The 19,681-nt window shown below is 37.5% G+C and overlaps 2 protein-coding genes across 2 annotated transcripts in view; both read right to left on the reverse strand.

Moving 5' to 3' along the window:
• Positions 1-7,589, reverse strand: part of LOC125242400 (putative ferric-chelate reductase 1 homolog) — a 55,553-nt gene extending 47,964 nt beyond the window's left edge. Inside the window, exon 1 of the mRNA XM_048151202.1 lies at positions 7,217-7,589. The gene's annotated coding sequence lies outside the window, so the exon portion shown is untranslated. The remainder of the gene's footprint in view (positions 1-7,216) is intronic.
• A 346-nt stretch (positions 7,590-7,935) lies between these two features.
• LOC125239188 (pikachurin) overlaps positions 7,936-19,681 on the reverse strand; it is a 98,021-nt gene continuing 86,275 nt past the window's right edge. The window contains exons 10-19 of the mRNA XM_048146709.1: positions 16,838-16,983; positions 15,403-15,519; positions 14,865-14,991; positions 14,240-14,331; positions 12,293-12,670; positions 11,672-11,812; positions 10,945-11,031; positions 10,685-10,788; positions 10,372-10,591; positions 7,936-10,166 (exon numbers count right to left, since the gene is read on the reverse strand). Coding sequence (XP_048002666.1) covers positions 10,431-10,591; positions 10,685-10,788; positions 10,945-11,031; positions 11,672-11,812; positions 12,293-12,670; positions 14,240-14,331; positions 14,865-14,991; positions 15,403-15,519; positions 16,838-16,983 — 1,353 coding nt within the window. The 3' untranslated portion in view covers positions 7,936-10,166; positions 10,372-10,430. The remainder of the gene's footprint in view (positions 10,167-10,371; positions 10,592-10,684; positions 10,789-10,944; positions 11,032-11,671; positions 11,813-12,292; positions 12,671-14,239; positions 14,332-14,864; positions 14,992-15,402; positions 15,520-16,837; positions 16,984-19,681) is intronic.

Genomic DNA, 19,681 nt, shown 5'->3' on the forward strand with positions numbered 1-19,681 from the left:
CTCTTTTTTTATTAATGGGCTTACTCTTGGACATAGACTAGCCAAAGGCAAAGATGTGGCCTACGATGGAGTGAGTTCGCCCAGAAGATGCCTGTTCACTCTTGATTTGAAGGTTGCCGGGTAGAGCTCGGGAATATAGCCGCCGGCAAGGAATTCCACTCTTTGGCAGTGCGCATAAGAAAAGAAGAAGCAAAGCGTTTCGTGCGAATTTGCGGAATATCTACCAAGTAAGGATGGAAACCGGCCGTGCGTTTAAGAGTCCGATGGTAGAATAGGAACGGTGGAATAAGCTCGTGTAGCTCTTGAGCGCACTCCCCGAAGTACATTATATTCGACATTATTCTCATCAAAGTTTACTCAGTCTCTAATGAATATCCCATTGTCATAAGCAGATGATTAGTACTAAATGAATACTCATTTCACAATCCCCATCCTACACGACACGTTCATACCACCCATCAGTCGGCTCACAATCATTTGCATTGTCTATCGCTTCCCATGAACATCACATACCTACGTACTGCGTAATGCACGCACCGAGGTTGTCTTCCAAGAAATGATAGCATGACAAGGTACCGTAGGGCCACACTGGCGATCAAATATATGAAAGAGGCGCGTTCCTAGCACACAGTCTAAGCTCGTGTAGGTGAACGCGTACTATGCCTGTATGAGTGAAATACGAAAGGTCGACTGTTCACGTATTTGACAGGCAGTAACTGTGAGGTAGCCGAGAGGGATGGGCGGCACTTTCAGCGGGGAGCGGGAGTGCCCACACTGTACGATAGTACGCTTTATTATAGTGTGGTAGGGCGTAGGCACATAGGGTGTAATGTAAGGGCTCATTTTCATTTGGCGAATTTCAGTACATTGCGGTATTTGATTGGTTTGCTGAATAATTGTAAGTACCATAAACCATAATAATGTAATCTAACTGTCCGTCAATGTAATAACCTACGATAAGTACGATGGTATTCTTTATTATACTGTGCCTAGGGGCTCCCAACATTTCGTGTGTTCGTGTGTTCCGTCTACCGTCATGGTCATCACACCTTGAAAATGACGCACTTACTACAGTATAGGAATATTTCAGAAGAAATGATTTCCACTCAAAGCTACAAAATGGACACTTATTTTCTATGGAAAACCTTCGTCATAAGGAATACGTATATTAAGCACTTAGATTTCCTATTTTGTTAAGTTGCATAATGATAAAATGGTTTACCAAATTAAATAATAAAATCGGTAACTAAGCTTAAAATTAATAACTTCAGTATCGCGTTAAATTAATTCAAACTTGAAGTTGAGAAATTTCACTTTTGATTAAGTATTTAGTTACGTAAGAAGACATTGCGTTGATATTAATTATTAATCGTAATCTTGTTTGTCCAGTTTAAATATGGGTCACAAAACTGGAACGACAGGTATTGCGTCTATCAAATATTATCATATTGTTACAAGCTTATAGGTATTCCATTGATTACCTAAGGTACCGGCGTCAAAGATGGCCCATCGTTTTTATTATTTCTCTATATTTATAGTATATACTTGCAGTGTTTATGGTGCTAACGAACATGGACACATCATTTAAGCTAATTCACACATAAAGATTTTGAACGTGGGAAGCATTTTTGGCGTCACCAGTAGGTATTTTATTCAATTGTATTAGCATAATTTATTTCGCTATACTTTGAACATGCTATTTACCTGGATACTTCATGATAAAATCGTTGTTGGATTCGTTATTCACATCAATTTTGTGTGAAGAATATTATTGTTGGCATGCAACATAAAAAAGTCAAACTTTTTATAAAAAGTTTATCAAGGGTGGACATTGTGGACAGGCACCTCGTGGGCGAGCTCGTTCCACGTTCATAGGCCACGTCTTCGCCTCGGCTAGTAGGTAGGTATGTGACCCTGAGTAAGCCCAGCCCATTCATCAGAAAATATGTCGCTCTTTCATAAATAGATAAATACGATATTGGCATAGCTATAATTATTACTTACACTATGACACAAGTAACATTTATTTCATATGTTTATTTTAGTTTTAAAGGTAACTAATGTTTTATACATAATAATATCTTTCTTGATATAAAAGTTAAGTTATACTAACAAAATATGGACCTTGTTTGTCTGAAATAAATGCATTTTTTTTTTATTTTTTTTTTATTTTTTTTTTTTATTTATTTTATAAAGTCATGTTATTTTATCTCCAGGTGATATATATGCAGGGATTTTCTGTAGCCACGGACAGGAATGCGCAGCACTGTCATTGCACTTGCAGCATTGTTCGCCAAAACTGTGTCATTGACATGTCGAATCGAACTAGGGTTGTCAGTCAATCATAAGTTGCGTCGGATAAAAAGTTGTAGGACTTGTATGATATTGATAACTAATTATGTGAAGATTATTTTGAAAAAACCGGCCAAGTGCGAGTCGGGCTCGCGCACAAAGGGTTCCGTAGCAGCAAACCAAAATTACAGTTAAATCAACCTATCTCAAAAACTATAAGAGATACTTTGATCAAACCAAAAATCGTTGAAAGAGTTAATTAGCATGCATCACCTCTATTTTTTTTAGAATTTTATACCCCGTAGTTATAAAAATAGAGGGGGGGGGGACATACTTTTTACGACTTTGAGAGCTGATATCTCAAAAACCGTTCACTTTAAGAAAAATGTTTTTTAGAAAACTTTATATCATTTTAAAAGACCTTTCCATTGATACCCCACACGGGTATGTACATCGAAAAAAAATTTTCATCCCTCAGTTACATGTATGGGGGCCCCACCCCCAATTCTTTTTTTTTACTATTTAGTGTCATAATTTTGTAGCGGTTCATACAACACATATTCCCATCAAATTTCATCACTGTAGTACTTATAGTTTCCGAGTAAATCGGCTGTGACAGACGGACAGACGGACAGACGGACAGACGGACAGACGGACATGACGAAACTATAAGGGTTCCGTTTTTGCCATTTTGGCTACGGAACCCTAAAAAGTCGTAAACGACGATAGGCAATACTGCATATCCTATAAACTCTAAGTATAAAGTAAGTAATACTAAAATAATAATAACACTTATATAAGTATAACAAGAATAGCCGGTTTGTCTTCACAAGTTTCTCACCAAAAAACTCAAATTTTATTTTTATTTCAAAACTAAGTCTATAAATTTAAAAAGAAAGTAGGTACTTCGTGTAAAATATGAGCAATATTATTGTGGAAAATATTATGAGCTAAAGCTACACGGGCTTAAGATTGCAGAACACCGACGTAAAAGTATTTATATCCATATTATCCATATACTTAGCAAGGAATAAGATAACCTGCTAAAACGTGATGTTTGCTAGCTAGTTACCACTCTCTCCGTTGTGATTGTTTTGAATTTATCTAGTTAGATTGTTTTCTAGAAAAAATGGCGTATGTTTTAAGTCGAACCAAGCCGATACCTATAGTCGACACAGATTTCATTTTCTTTATTAATAGGCAACCCTAGACTTGAGTTAGGCCGACCCGGCCTTCGCGCGCTCTAACCAAACATTTATCGCACGACCGCTCGCTTGTCGCTAGACTCGTTATTGTTTTGTTTTTGTCCTCCTATTGCGTGCCTATTCGAGCAGGTAATCAATTGGTTCATATCACTACTCACTACATAGTATAAAACAAAGTCGCTTTCTCTGTCCCTATGTCCCTATGTATGCTTAAATCTTTAAAACTACGCAACGGATTTTGATGCGGTTTTTTTTAATAGATAGAGTGATTCTAGAGGAAGGTTTACATGTAGGTATAGTACCCGTGCGAAGCCGGGGCGGGTCGCTAGTTTTATTTATAACAAAATCATGTTCATTTATTTCAGGTTTCGGAAACCGTGGATGAAACTGTACGATATTAAGAGCAGATTGTAAGTAAGTAATAAAATAAATATTTTCGTAGGTTAAAATATAAAGAAATGCTTGCCTAATCAGCATCTGCCCGCCCTTATAAATGTCTAGCAGTCTAGCCATAGTTAATAGGTTATAACACCACTACCTTGCGTGATTGGCTCATTTGACGTAGGTAGCTTATCTTTTATGCTTACCATGCAATTTTGTTTGATAATTTCATTAGATATATGTATATGTAAAATGCAACTTTATCGATTGAACTTAATAGAAATGAGTTAGTAAAATAGGTAAAACTAAAGTAGTTATAAGTTATCATTTTACACATATATCGGAGCATCATATTAGGTGCTTAAAAATTGCTTTTACAATAGCACTTTAACCGCTTCTTTATCTAAGTTTATTCATATAAATAAACATCACAGTGTTTGACTGTTTATGGTTTTATAGTTATGTAGCAAGGTTTTTTAACCTCATACCAAGTTAACAAGTAGCTAAGTGGGCGAGGAGGTCAAGAATTCTGAGCCTAATACCTACTTACAGTCACCGGCAAGAACTTTGCACATTAAAATTTTGAAAAAACCCCCGACAATGTGGACCGATTTTCATGAAACATGGCTAAGAACACTCCCGACTAAGTCGACTAACTCATCTTTCAAACAAAAAATAAAAAAAACTAAATCGGTTCATTCGTTCGGGAGCTACGATGCCACAGTCGGACACATCAGAAAAAAATCATATTTAATTACTTAAGTTCCCTAAATTATGCCGAGACAGAAGCTATTTTGAACCATGTATGTTAGTCCTAGTGTTTTTCTTGTGTATCTTTTCTAATGTCATGGCAATATTTCATGATTGTTATTGTTAGTTTTAAGTTTCTTAAACCAAAAACTGGATTTTATTTCTGTTATTTAATTGTAACTGGTACCCCGCGATACAGGCAAAGCCTAGTGCGGGGACCCCCGCTGCACTATGTAATTTACTTTTCTGGGAATAAAGTTTTTTTTAGGGTTCCGTAGTCAACTAGGAACCCTTATAGTTTCGCCATGTCTGTCTGTCCGTCCGTCCGTCCGTCCGTCCGTCCGTCCGTCCGTCACTATAATCTCAGTAACCGTTTGAAATTTGGCACAAATATGTATATCAATCACGCCAACAAAGAAAAATTGGAAAAAAATGTTTTATTTTACATGTAAAGTGGGGGCTGATATTTTTTTCATTCCAACGTGTGATATATTGTTGGATAGGTATTTAAAAATGAATAAGGGTTTACTAAGATCGTTTTTTGATAATATTAATATTTTCGGAAATAATCGCTCCTAAAGGGGTGCGTCCCCCAACTTTTGAACCATATGTTTAAAAATATGAAAAAAATCACAAAAGTAGAACTTTATAAAGACTTTCTAGGAAAATTGTTTTGAACTTGATAGGTTCAGGAATTTTTGAGTTGAAAAACTACGCCCTCCGCCACTGTTCTTGGCCGGTTTTTTTTTTTTTTTTTTACATACACAGACAGACAGACAGACAGACAGACAGACAGACAGACAGACACGACAAACTAATAACACCCCGTCGTTTTTGCGTCGGGGGTTAAAAAAGAAGACTGAATAAATATCTGGAAACCTCTAGGCTCTAGAACTAAGATTATGACAGATATTTTTGCGGCCTTCTTTTTGTGCGATGTTATTGTCAGTGACTGTACCTTTGCCTAAGTACCTAGGTAATATATTGCTTAGGAATAAGATAAGTGCAGATAGTTTTGACTATCTCAATTTCTCAGCCCCTGTTATTGTACTTATTATACAATCATCCGTTCACATAATAATACATATAGAGGTGTTTATAAATTGTACGCATACCTACATACCTTACGAATTAATATCGTAATGTGTAATAATATAAACGACGTCTTCTATAGCCGCAGAAGGTAGGTAGGTACTTATAAAATGCCTACCACTTAGGTACCTACTTCAAATATTTCGTAAAATTGTCATTGCAGGTAAAACATTATACCTACTCGTACCTACAGTAAAAGTTCATTTCAACGACATGTACAGTCAACCAATTGGAATTGGAACCCTAGGCCACCGCAGAACTATGTCATAGTAAGGTTATAAATCAGATTGTAAGAAATCTCTTACTGTTTGTCATTTTGACATGGTTGTAGAGTGGCCTAGGGTTCCAATTGGTTGACTTTACATGATATATACTTGTACATACTACATAAAGACATAAAGACTAATTTGAAACAACTCTAAAGAAACATTCACTACCTTCAAAGCAAATTTGAACCTATTATAACCGTTTGAAATGTTAGTCCAATCATTGTAACCAACTGGCCGTTTTCACATTATCCGATCCGATATCGGATGTAGGAAGGATGTAAAATGTAAGATTTATGCGCTTCCAGGTCTTCATTTATGTATTTAATAGATCATTATTACTAAAAAACGATATAAAACGCAAAAATTGCGGATTTAATGCCGATGGCACTCTCCTACAGCAGTTTTTGTCCGAGGTACCATGGAACTGCCGATATCGGCAGGACGCTTCCGACATTTTTTGGCATGCCGGACCCCCGCCAGTTGTCGGCCGATAATATATGTTTGTGTGCGTATATAATGTATGTATACGTTTGTAGTAGTGTGTGTAATGGATCCCGGTTAACGCTTCCAATATTTCCTGATTTACCTACATGGCTCAGGAACGCGTTTTACAGTTAGTAGAATAAAATATCTACTTATCTACTTATCTAATGTTAAGTGAGTTATTAGTTAAATAAGAACAAAGAAAACTATATGCATCCTTTTCTTTAGGGTGCTAGAGAAAAGGTTACCTATAGTTTTCTTAGTTCTTATTTACTGACAAACTTGTTTGACAGAATATAATACGTAGATTTACATTGACATTACTTTTTTTATAAATAAAAATATAACATTTAACTTTTTAAGCTGTAATTTAAAGTTAGACAATAGATTTTGAATCACCTTGTCCGCTAAAACAAAACCTTGAAACGCCAATAAAAATATGTAATTGACCTTAAATCACTTTCAAAATCATTCACTCACTACTTATCATTCATTCAAACGTTGAGCACTTAATTGCTGTGAAGGTTTAACCGCATATTAATTCTAATATAAAATGATAATTATTAATTAACTACGGTTTATTATATTATTGTATTTTTTAGCATATTTAAAAAGAGTTTACGCCCGTGACCAAATTGTATTTTTATTGAAATATCACCGCAAAATACTACGAGCTCACGCATTTTAGCGTGTGCACTCAAAACATTTCAAACTTTTACTTTCTGTTTGTAGATAGATACTTACGAAAAACCGGTCGGTCGGGCGAGGCTGCTTTTTAGTATTCAGGCCTAGTAAGCTACCAAATACTAAACAGTTAGTTTCACAACACTGTTCGTGGCCAAATAAATTATATAAATCACACAAAATGCCACAGATTTTCACACGGAACACTGGGTACCGCACCGCACTTTTTTACTACAACAAAAAAAACTTCACCTAATAAGATTCCAAGCAGAATAATTCCAAAATACTATATTACTTCACTTTAAACCTATTTAGTTTATAATAACTAAATTCTAAACACTACTTTGATATTGTTAAATAAACTTTAAATTCCTTATACATATATTTCGACTCGACCTACGTCCGACTTGATCCAATGGGTTAGCGTAACTGAGTGAATGGAATAGTGTGCGACATCCGTTGCGTTGTTGACCGGCGCGACAAATGAATGACGAATGAATCGAATGAGTGAACGAATAAACGTGAAGGCTTTGTTTTGAATGATACTCATGAATGGAATGTGGGTGTAAAATATGATTTCAAGGTTTGTGCGTATAATTAAATTGAATTATTTTGATTATCAGTTCATGTTTATCTTTAATTGCACTGAATTCAGCTATTTGTTTTTTCAAACAAATTTGTATCAAGAAGTATTCTCTTATGCAGTTGCTTTTTGCACCTGTTTTATTTGACTTGAGCCTGTGATTTTGATTGCATTATTAGACAAAAAAATACAAAAGTTTTTTATTATATTTTATTGATATAATTTTGTACAAATAACGGCGTATAATACATCGGACAGGTCTCACATACAAAACTAATGCTAAACAAGCTATATGTCACAAGTAGGACTACTTTATAGTTTTAGTTAAAATTAACGATACATTTCCATACAGGTACAAAACATTGGTAAAAGCAGTCATTATTTTGTAAGGTACAGTACGGTAAATTTTCTGTACAAGTAAGCTACGTACTAACTTCTGTTTTTTTTTTGCTATAAATGAATACATGGCTCTAACTAAATGCATGGGGGCGATGGTAAAAAAGTTTTAATTAACACAACTAAATGCAATCACGTTTTTCTTACATTAAAGATATGCTATTAAATTATTGTGCAGTCAAACACCAAATAAAACAAATATACATATAAAAGTCAAAGAAAATAAATATAAAGAGACCGTAATTAAAGATATGTATTTGTAAATAATTTTTCACACCCTGTGAAATATATAATTGACTGAACCTATTCGTGGAAAAATCCCGTCAAAGGGTATCGTAGGGTAAAAATAGATCGCTTTTTAAATATGTTTTGACGCAAGCCAAGATGATTATTTATGTAGGTATCTACTTGTAATTTTATAGGTTTATTAATACATAATTGTATAAATAATTGTATTTAAACACAATTTAATTACAAAAAAGCACCCTTGTGTAATAATTAAATTATATAGGTGTAAATTGAATAGTATTGGTGAATATAAATATTTCTTCCAATTTAAATAAAAAAAAAACATTATACAGCTAAATTCCATTTAATGGGCGTTTTAGTACTTACTTAAAGTATTTTTTTTGCAATTTTCTATGGCTAACAAGAATACTTTCTGCATATTCGCTACCATTTTGCTCGCGTCAAAACAATATTTAATCAAAGGTTTTGATGTTATAAAGCGCATTTAAATTTATACTACTCATATATTATTCTATACTAGGACTAGAGCGGTGCTACAGGGGCCAACGAAAGCAAAGCAAGTGTACCGCGAAACAAACCTAGCTTTCCAATCGGGAAAACAACAGGGAAATGTCACTTTTCACCGCCAGGTGCCGCTGGTAGGACTTTTGTAAAAAACCTATCGCGAATATCTGTAATTCGTTATTTGACTCTACTTTTGCATAGGCAAGGGATAGAGGGGCAGGCTCAGCTCAGTAGAGGGCCTACGGCCTACCGATAACCAAGTTCGACATGTTGTCTTCTGTCACACAGTAGGTCTGAATTTTAAACAGACACGACAAACAGAGGCAATCGCGACAGACAGGCAACGGTTCGCAATGAGCCCTCTGAGGCAATCATGGCTCCCAATAAGACATATATTTAAAGTACGTTTCCCTATTTTATGAAACGTCTTTCATATGTTATGGCTCCTTTGTCTACATACAATCTTCTAAACCCATGCCCATATGAAAATTTTCCGATATACAAACACTATTTATACTTATTTATCTATTTATAAAATACACTCACATCGTAACAAATTTTTGTGATTGGCTAGAACCGAACTTTATAAAATGTGTAAAATAAACTAAATGAATGCTTGCAAACCACTCGTACGACTAGAATTTTATTTAATTAACGTTACAAATAGTTTCTTTAAATATCTACTAGATAGTAAAGCACTTTGAAAAGTTACCCCATCTTCACGGGGAAATGATAATTGAAGAAAATAGAAAAATAATAGTATATTTCAAAAGTATACCGTGGAAGGACATTATTCCGTACATCAGTATTGAGTTACTTATTCTAAATTGACTATTTAGTATTCATAAATATCCACTCGTGTCAAAACTGACGTTCCACTATTATAATGGCAATTATAAAAATTGAAGATATTGTTCTTATTGCCTCCGAAATTTTATTTTTACATTGATATGTACGGAGTTTATTATTAAGTGAATTTGGTCATCCATTGAACGGTTTAGAAATTAAATTTAGGTACAATTTGGTATTCTGGTAAATGTATGCAAAATCTAAATACATCTATATCATATCGATTCATGAAGTGAAATAGTTCATTAAGTGCAATTTAAACTCGTGAATTCTAAACTGTATTTTATAAGCAACGTTTTTGCACGAACCATTTCACTTTACAATAAAACAAACCCATTTAACATTTGAATGAACATACACTCCAACAATAAATCTAATCACCACATTCAATTTTGTCGAATGAATGAATGGGTTGACTTGTGAATTAATATATTGATTTAGACTAACACGATTTGCACTCATAATTTTAGAACAAAACGGGACTTAATCGCGTAAACACTTTGACCTTTGATGCAATTCCTCGCCAGTCTACCCGTGACCACGAACATAATGTGATGTTCGAAACGTCGGGCCTAATATAAATGTAAGTGTTTACGCGATTAAGTCCCGTTTTGTTCTAAAATTGTGAATTAATGTCTGAAATAACCCATTCACTCACTGCGCTCACGACCGAATGGTTTGTGGTTGGGAATGTTATGGCGCGCACCGTCCGACGTTGTTGGTGATTGTGTGGGGCAGCTTGGACAGCGACAGCGGGATGTCGAAATCACCGCTCAGCGATATTTGGGAGACGCAGCCGACGAGGCCGGTCTTGTATTTGCCCATGGAATTCATTTCTATTGACGGCAGACCACCTGTATCAAATAACATGAATAAATGTAAACACAATCCAAGGATATCTCAAAAAAAAAATTGTATGTGAATTATACATATAAATCTTATCTTACCTATGTAGAGTCCGTTCTCCGTGTTAAGTTGTTTGAGCTTGCCAGGAGATATTTTCCCGACTGATCCCAAACCGTCCACTTCTAGTACACCCGCTTGTCTGTTTCTGAAAAACAAAGGAGGTAAGAGATGGGTTTTAACTAAGACAAAGGAGAAAGAAAACAGATGTCACTTTCGAAACGTTGATATAAAAGGCACGTAAAAAATCTTTCAGAAACTAGTTTCTTTATGAAACAAAACGACAATATTGTACATCTCGTACCTTGTAGCTCGTGCTCGATGCCACAGACCGTCGTCCACCTTCGTGTGATTGGCGATGATGACCACCTCCCCGCTGCCCAGGTCGTACCTGCAATAGCAAACAGAGTATTACGGTTTTGGAAATAGACCACATCAAGAGAAGCACATTCAACTAGCTTATGTTATGAGGCTTTTATTCTATTCTATTTATATTCTGAGCGCAAAAATGCTCAATGGAGTAAATTTACTAGGCCTACTACGTGGTCGAGATCCCATCAAAAACACCGATTGCTCCGGGCTTAGGTGAAGGCGGTGCACAACGAGTTATTAAGAAGAAGATTGGGGAAGAAAAATCTGGGGATTTTTTTGTATAACTCTTGATTTGGTCAGTCTGTGATGTAGTGACGTTCGCGGTTGGCTTAGTGTGTCTAGTTGCCTATGTTTTGGTTACGAGAAATCAAAATTACCGGCATCTATACGCGCCGTAGAGAAATCAAAATCAATCAAAATATTCTTTATTCAAATCTTACAATAAGCACTTTTAAATTGTCAACAGTGACAATATTCATCTTATTCTAAATGATATTGGTGCAATAAACAATATTGTTTTAAAACTACATTGATTTAATAAAATGATATCAATCTAAATTGTATAAAAAATACTAGTATAAAAACTTCGTGTCAAAAAAATGACATTAAATTATCAACAATTATCATCATTAATACGACGTGGATGACAGTTTTCGTACCTGAGCACGAGCACTGAGTTCTCGATGGCGAGAGACAGGAAGTCTCCCGGCGGGCGCGCCGCGCGCCCGGACCACACTAGCAGCCCGTCCGGTGCCTCCGACCGGAACCGGATGTTGATGTCTAGTGTGTAGCTCAGCAGTCTGAAACCAATCAACATTGAAATTCATAAATATCGTAAACTAATGACAACGATCTGATCCGTAGGTCTCTCACTTTTTTTTTGAATTGTGAATTATTTAACAATTCGTTTGCGTTTTTCCTTCCTTCCAAAAAATAATCCCAGCATCTCCACCATTTCTTATACAGATTAGAAATGGTGGAGATGATAGTGGGATTGCTAGAAATATAAGTAAAAAATACAGTTGTACTGGTTTAACTTTTTAGAAAAGTAACTGTTATATTATATTGAGACTGATAGGTAAGTTCTTATTAAGGTAAGTACCGAATCAAACAAAATGCGTAGAGAATTTCTAGACCCTAGTGTTCCAGAGGCATCTATTGGTGGTTTCTGATTGTTGTGACTAAGTAAATGTTTTTTTATGTTATTTATAAGTTTATCCGGCGTTAAGTGAGATAGTCTAGCTACTTTAGAGTTTTAGGTCACAAAAAATCGAACTCACCTCTTCATAGTTTCTTCATCATCAATATGAATGAAGCTATCCTTCCCGCTGAAACTTGGATAAGTATTTGTATCCCCCCAATTAATCTCATTTGCATCTAAGTACTTCACTTGCATGTATGTCTGTCCGTCATACGCAGGATCCCCAGTAACCACATCGTTACTTCTCTCATTATTTCTCTCCATTAAATAATCATGTTTCTTTATATATTTCTTCTTTTTCAAGTCTTTGTGTAGATGTGGTATATGTTTTTTGGGCTTGATTTTGTAGAACTTTGCTTTGGGGCCTTTTTTAGACACTATTGAATGGTGGATCTCGTTTTCTGACACGTTTTTCGGGTAGGGTACGTGCGCGATGGTCTCTTTACAAAGTTTTTCTCTGAAATATCAAAATAAACGATTATTGATTCATGTTAAGTAAGTAGATACACTGAATTGTGGCTACATGTATCTAACCTAAAGAATACTAGTAAAATCAAAACATTCTCCTATACAACAGTCTCCAAACATTCTCCTGTATCAACTGAGTAATAAAATGTAGATGCAGATTTTCGAGTTTGCTGCAAGCATTTCCAAGGCGTTAATACATGAAGGTCGGATATCAAATTTCACCGAACCAAAAAGTGTTTTATCATACGTAGTAGGCTTTAAATACTATTTCAAACAGGTTTTTCGCAATTTTCATTTAAAATTTGAACTAATAATGTAATAAACTATTTTAGTTCTTGTTTTTTTTTAAATTATGGACGTAATGCTTAACGTAACCGGTTATTTACTGTTGGTAAATACTTAAATAGTTAATACGGTGTCCTGCCGTTTCGCCAAAAAACGTTTCGTCAAATTTCATTTCCCAATAATCATATCGCAATAGTTTCATTTCCCAAAGTATTGTTTGGCAAAGGTATGTTTCGCAATGAATTTGTTTGGTCAAATTATCATTTGGCACAATTTTACTTAGTCAAATTTTATTTAGACAAAACTTTATTTCGCAAACGTTTTTAATGGCAAAACTTATATCCCAAAAACATGTTTGGTCAAAATTTCACATCGCAAATTTCGAAAATATTTAGGCATTTGCATTTTCATTTCTACGGGATTAATTTAATTTACCGAAGATGTTTTTGCTTGAATTTAACTTAAAATTGTCAAATGATAATTTCAGTTTTATTCCCAAGGCTTTAGTTGGACAAGAAAAGTTTGCTCAACTTTATTTTTGTCAAATTAATTACTGGACAAAATTATTTTGTCAACTATTTTTTTGTCAAAAAATGTTTCTACAAATTACACCACGCAAAACCACGTTTGACAATAAATATTATAAGGCATAAATGTAATGTAATAATTTTATTAGTATTGTAACAGAAAACTCGTGTGCGACAGGGTCAGTTTAGGTGCGACGACGAGCGAAGCGAGGAGGAGCGTGTTAGGTTGACAGTGAGCAAACCGGAAATGGCTTTTTAAAGTAATTAAAAATTAATAGAACATAATGGTTTTGAAAACATAACGTTTCTTTTTAATAAAATGTATCCGGACATGTAAGTGAAAATATCATCCTTGACATTTGCAGCAGGAGGAAAAAAAATACGACATACACATTATTTCACACAAATCTTGGACACAAAATATAAAATCAACAAACAAATTTCTAGTGCGCCATTTAATTAAAATATATTGGGAAATGGAAATTTTGCCTAACAATACCTTTGACTAAATAATATTTGGTAAAATGAAATTTGACCAAGTAAATATTTTGGGAAACAAATACTTGCCAAAAAAAGTTTTGCTAAATGTCAATTTGCGATAAGTTGTTTTGCCAAACGTTTATTTGGGAAATGATAATTTGGGAATAATAGTTTGGGATGTGAAACTTTGGGAAACGTTTTTTGGCGAATCGTCAGTAAACCAGTTAATACGTAAGTAAGTACTCGTATAAACAAACAGTACTTACGTGCATGTTGCATTGTTGTCATCACAGTTATCCACGTTGACACCGCCCAGCGCCGACGCCACAATCGACAGCTCCTCGTCGTTTATTACCAGCTGTCAAACAACGACCGGTCAAGTGAGTGAATGGAGAAATCATTCGTTCTGAATGATAGATTTTGAAGGAAGGTTATGTCAAGTTGACAACGACTTTGATAGCCCCTGTTGTGCAATGGTTAAATAAACGACATAATTCCGTAGAACTTTGGTATTTAAAATAAAACTTGCAACGTTGGAAATATCAAAAACGCTGACAACTTCGCTTGGTATGACTCTGTTTAAATTTGTAATAGGTATTATTATTTTTTATAGGTCCTACCTATTATTAAAATTGTACAAAATCAATGAATACCATAAATAAAATGCGACATGTTTCGCAATTGTTGCCATGTTTAAGTAATAATTTTAAATACGCCAAAAATTCGATAGTTACGTAGAAAGTGGCGTCCCTAATTTATTATTTACCAGTGTACAAGTAGTTATGTAAAATCGGGTAATTTATGAAATATTTAATACGAAAGAACAAAACTAAAACAAGAGCAAAAGTTACTTATTGAATGAATGAACGAACGAATGAGTGAATGACTCACCTGCCCAACGCAGCCACTGAAGCTGGCGTGCAGCGCGAGCCGCGGGGGCAATGGGTGCGGCGCGCCGCCCAGCAGCATCGGCTGCCGGAGCGAGAGGCGCCGCGCTGTGCCGTGTGACGTCACTGATCTGGAATACGCATTAAAACTGGTTAGTGGACAAAACAGTGGAAAGCTGAAGTCCTCAACACATCTAGGGGATGTAGTGAAGAACTGAAGGATTGTGGGTTTCTAAACGAAGTTGGTCTGGCAAGAAGTAGAATAGGCATAGACATTCTCGACGCTTGATATCGGAATTTCTGAACTTATCTTAAGAATTGGAGGAACTGAAGAATCGTATGTTTCTAAACGGAGTTAATCTGGAATTATAATTGGCAAAGACATTCTCGACGCTTGATATCCGAATTTTTAAACTTATCTCAAGGCTGGCACTGAAATCAGTGTGAATGGCGACCATTAGTAAGCGGAAGAGCTTCTTCTGTCGTTCGCGCGTCCTGTATGTTGCAGTAACAAGTACATTACAATAACGTTAAGTCAATACCTGGTGGCATCAGTGACGTCGCGTGGTGAGGTGGCGCGGACACGTAAGGACGCGCGGCGTCCAGATCGGCTCACTGATACTCGGTGCCAACTGTTCGGCGCCAGGGGGTACGCGGACCTGAAACATTAATATAACTCGTAAGAATCGTAAGATGAATACATGGACCAATTTTCCATTGCGTCACTTAATCAAGAATAGTAGCACAACTCAAAATGAAATGCCATTAGAATTTTAATCTTACCGGTAAGAGTTAGAATATAAAGTGCAGTAGCATTTCATTTTGAGTTGTGCCACTATTCTCGATAAGCGACGCATTGTTGAAGTCCGTTCATGTCTAGCAAAGAGGATCGAGTATTATAGAGAGTTACTGTCAAAGTAAAATGTGTAATCACAGTGCACAGACTGCCATCTCTCGACACAGGCTTAAAACTTTTGAACCTCAGTTTAGACAATTTGGCCCATATTTTTAGCTTGATATGCGTTAAAATGTCAAATATTGATATTAGCGCCATTTAGCCGAGCGTACCCCAAAGGTGTATCGCCATCTAGCTCACCGTACCTTTTTCGGTTTTGAGGTACGTTTTTTTCTTAGACTTTATCTGTCTATACGGAGTTACATATGTCTTTGTGTCTAGTTAGCACCGTGCCTAACTGCCTTAGGCTTCTAACTAGGGAGACAAACTTAATCTGAATTTAGATATATCTTAAGATGATGGTACAGGAGGATAAGATACCTACATACGCTGAATTGTTCGACATTAGAGTTCTTTAAATGCAACTAGCATGGGTTGTCTTTCAAAGATTGCATTAACTGGACACATTGGGAAGGATGGCTTCAGGATTTTTTTTAATACCTGCACGTCGGTGGCAAACAGGTATACGGCTCGCCTGATGGAAAGCGGTCACCGTAACCTATGGACGCCTGTAACTCAAGGGGTGTCACATGCGCGTTGCCGACCCATTATAAACATGTAAACTCCTTTTTTGAAGAACCCCATACTGTAGTTCATCGGGAATACCTTGACAGGGAGCTCATTCCACAGCCGGAGCGTTCGTGGGAGGTAATTCCTCTGAAACCACACGGTGCGCGACCATTTAGGTTGCAAAGTGTGTGGATGAGCGCCCTGTCGATGGCGAGTGGTGCGATGATGAAAAGTGGCCGTTGGCATCATGTCAAACAGTTCTTCAGAACACAACCCATTGTACAGGCGATAGAACACACATAAGGAGGCGAAGTCTCTACTTAGGGTTCAATACCGCCTGCTGTGAGTTTGGGATCGTCGACAATTCTGACCTTCCATCCATACCGTTCGCGACAAGATAGCCTAGAGCTCCAGGACATCAGACTTGGTAGGATCCTGTCGTCACCGCTGAATCTGAATGTCACTTTTTCTTTCGTGTCATATCTTTCTGATTCATGGCAAACATTCCTTACCTTACAAGAGCTATGCCAGAGCCAAGATCAAACGCGAACTCCACAAAATAGTCCCGCAGATGTAAGGAAAAGAAGTCGCCATCACCACTGGCGTGCTCCGAGTTGTAGAGAACCAGCCCATCGCCGCTCGACGGTTTCAGAGTTATCTGAAATTTAAAAAAAATAGGTTAGTATGGTTTGATCCATTTACGATGTCGTGCGGTAAAAACCTTTAGGGGCTACTAGCTTTTGCCCGCGGCTTCACTCGCGTTAAACTCGAAAATTGCGGAATGCGCCATACAAACTTCCACCCCCCATTTCAGGGATGTGGGGGGTTAGAAAGAAACAAAATGTAGCCTATATCACTCTCCATCTCTTCAACTATCTCCATTTAAATCACGTCAATTCGTCGCTCCGCTTTGCCGTGAAAGATGGACAAACAGAACAGACACACATACTTTCTCATTTATAAAATTAGTATGGATTTACGAGGCGAGAACGCACATACGATTTTTTTAAACTAAATCTTACTACTCGTTACAAACATTAACTAACGTAAAGGATAAGTTTTCAGATATTGGTTTGGCAATTAATTACGATAAGTGCGAGTTGTTCATTTCGGACGCCCGTAAGAGGGGTAACCCTGACATCAAGTCGTCTTTGATTGATGATATTAACTTCATAACACCAAATATTTCGGTCTTGTCGCGCGATACTCTTACACTTTTAGGAGCCCCTGTTTTAGACGAATCGATTCCGAGGGCCATCGACGGCAAGATCGAACAATTTTACAAGTATTCAGAGTTGTTGTATCTGATTAATCCACACATGGCCATCTTTATTTTACGTCTTTGCCTGTTTTCGCCGCGATTTCTGTACATTCTTCGCTGCTCCCCAGTCTGGAAATTCCCTTTGATCACATCAAACATTGATAGGATCCTGGGAGAGGCGGTTGGTAGGATCTTAAACATCAGTTTCACACCGTCGAGTTGGGCTCAGGCTACCCTCCCAATTAAATATGGCGGGCTCGGTATTCGTTTGGCGGGGGGTCTAGCTCTCCCGGCGTTTTTGTCGTCTGTCTACAGCACTTTCACCCTCGTTAGCGGTATACTTCGAATTCCTGAAACCGCTAACGTGGTGGTGTCATGCTTGGCGGTCGCGGAAGCAGCTTGGGGAGCAGACCATACCGTCGAGCAGGTGCCGAGTGACAAATCAAACCAAGCAGCATGGGATGTTTTCAATGTTGAGAGGAAGCACCAATCTCTCATATACAGAACTACCCAAACCAACTCGAACGAGCTAGGCTCTTGGCGGTGTCGGAAAAAGAGTCGGGATACTGGCTGCACGCTCTCCCATCTCGAAATTTAGGGTCCACTCTGGATCCATCGGCCCTACGAATTGCTGTTTGCCTTCGCCTGGGTCTGCGAATTTGCGAGGCTCACAGTTGCAGCCGTTGCGTCCAGCCTGTGGACATTCTGGGGCGACATGGCTTGCACTGCAGGATGAGTGCTGGCCGACTCTATAGGCATGCCACCCTGAATGATTTGATCCGCCGAGCCCTGAGCACTGCCTCGCTCCCCGCGACGTTGGAGCCGTCGGGTCTTTGCGCGGCTGACGGTAAGAGACCTGATGGTTGCACTCTTGTACCGTGGACTCTGGGTCGCCCTTTGGCGTGGGACGCTACTTGCGTAGATACGTTGGCACCGTCCCACGTGGAAGGGTCGGCTCGGAAGCCTGGGACTGCCGCGGATCAGGCTCAAATGTTCAAGCGCCGCAAATACGCGTTTCTGTCAAATGAATACGAGTTTGCGGCGCTTGCAATGGAGACTTTCGGTCCGTGGTCGAGCGACACCAAGAAGTTCGTTAAGGAGGTGTCGGTCAGGCTTGTAGGCGTCTCAGGGGACCAACGAGCGGGCGCTGCCTTTGCACAAAGGCTGAGTCTGGCCGTGCAGAGAGGAAACTCTGCGAGTGTCCTGGCGACCATGCCAGAGGGAGGTGAATTAGGGGAAGTATTTTATATTTAACTTTAATTTTAGGTTAAGTTTTAATTGTATTTATGATGTCTGAGGTTTTTTGTTGTATTTTTTGTATGTGTTTTTCTTAATAAATGATTGTATTGGTAGTGTTCACGACTTACGACATGTCGCAAGGACGCTCCTGAACCGACCTCATTATATCAGGAAAAACGCGATGTAGGAAATGAGCGTTCAACGTAAGACTAACATAACTAATTTCTCAAAAGCCAAATATTTCGTTTTATTCCATTTAAAAAAATGGTTTACATTTTTGTTAACCTATAATTTTACAAATTTAATCGTCATTTTTGGTTTCACAATAGTCTTATAATTTTGTCTGTAATTATTTCCTTAATTAGCTAATTAGCCGTCTTGAATCAAAACAGGATAACCGGCTCGTAAATTCATTAATACCTACCCGCTTCTCGCAACAAGCTCATAGATTTGTGCATTAGGGCACCTATCCAACGTCACATACGCTTACGCTTCGTAAGTATACTAATCTATATCTATTCTATCGCTCTTCAGGGTACGTAGCCAAATGCCATATTGGCACGACAGAGCCATACTGTTTCGATCGGCGTCTAGCGTCAACGATTGTCCTTTCGGCTAGCCGTTGGCTGTAGAGGCTTTGCTTTATTATACCTACTGACTATACTAAAGAGTACTATCGTACAATATGGCCACCCGCTCCCGGCTGAAAGTGCCGCCCATCCCCTCTCGTACGCGAAAAAACGCGAACAGTCGACCTGTCATATCTCACTCATACAAGCATAGTACGCGTTCATCACCTACACGAGCTTAGACTGTGTGCTAGGAACGCGCTTCTTTCATATATTTGATCGTCAGT

The sequence above is a fragment of the Leguminivora glycinivorella genome, chromosome 2 (genome assembly GCF_023078275.1).
Source record: "Leguminivora glycinivorella isolate SPB_JAAS2020 chromosome 2, LegGlyc_1.1, whole genome shotgun sequence".
In the NCBI taxonomy this organism is placed as follows: Eukaryota; Metazoa; Arthropoda; class Insecta; order Lepidoptera; family Tortricidae; genus Leguminivora; species Leguminivora glycinivorella.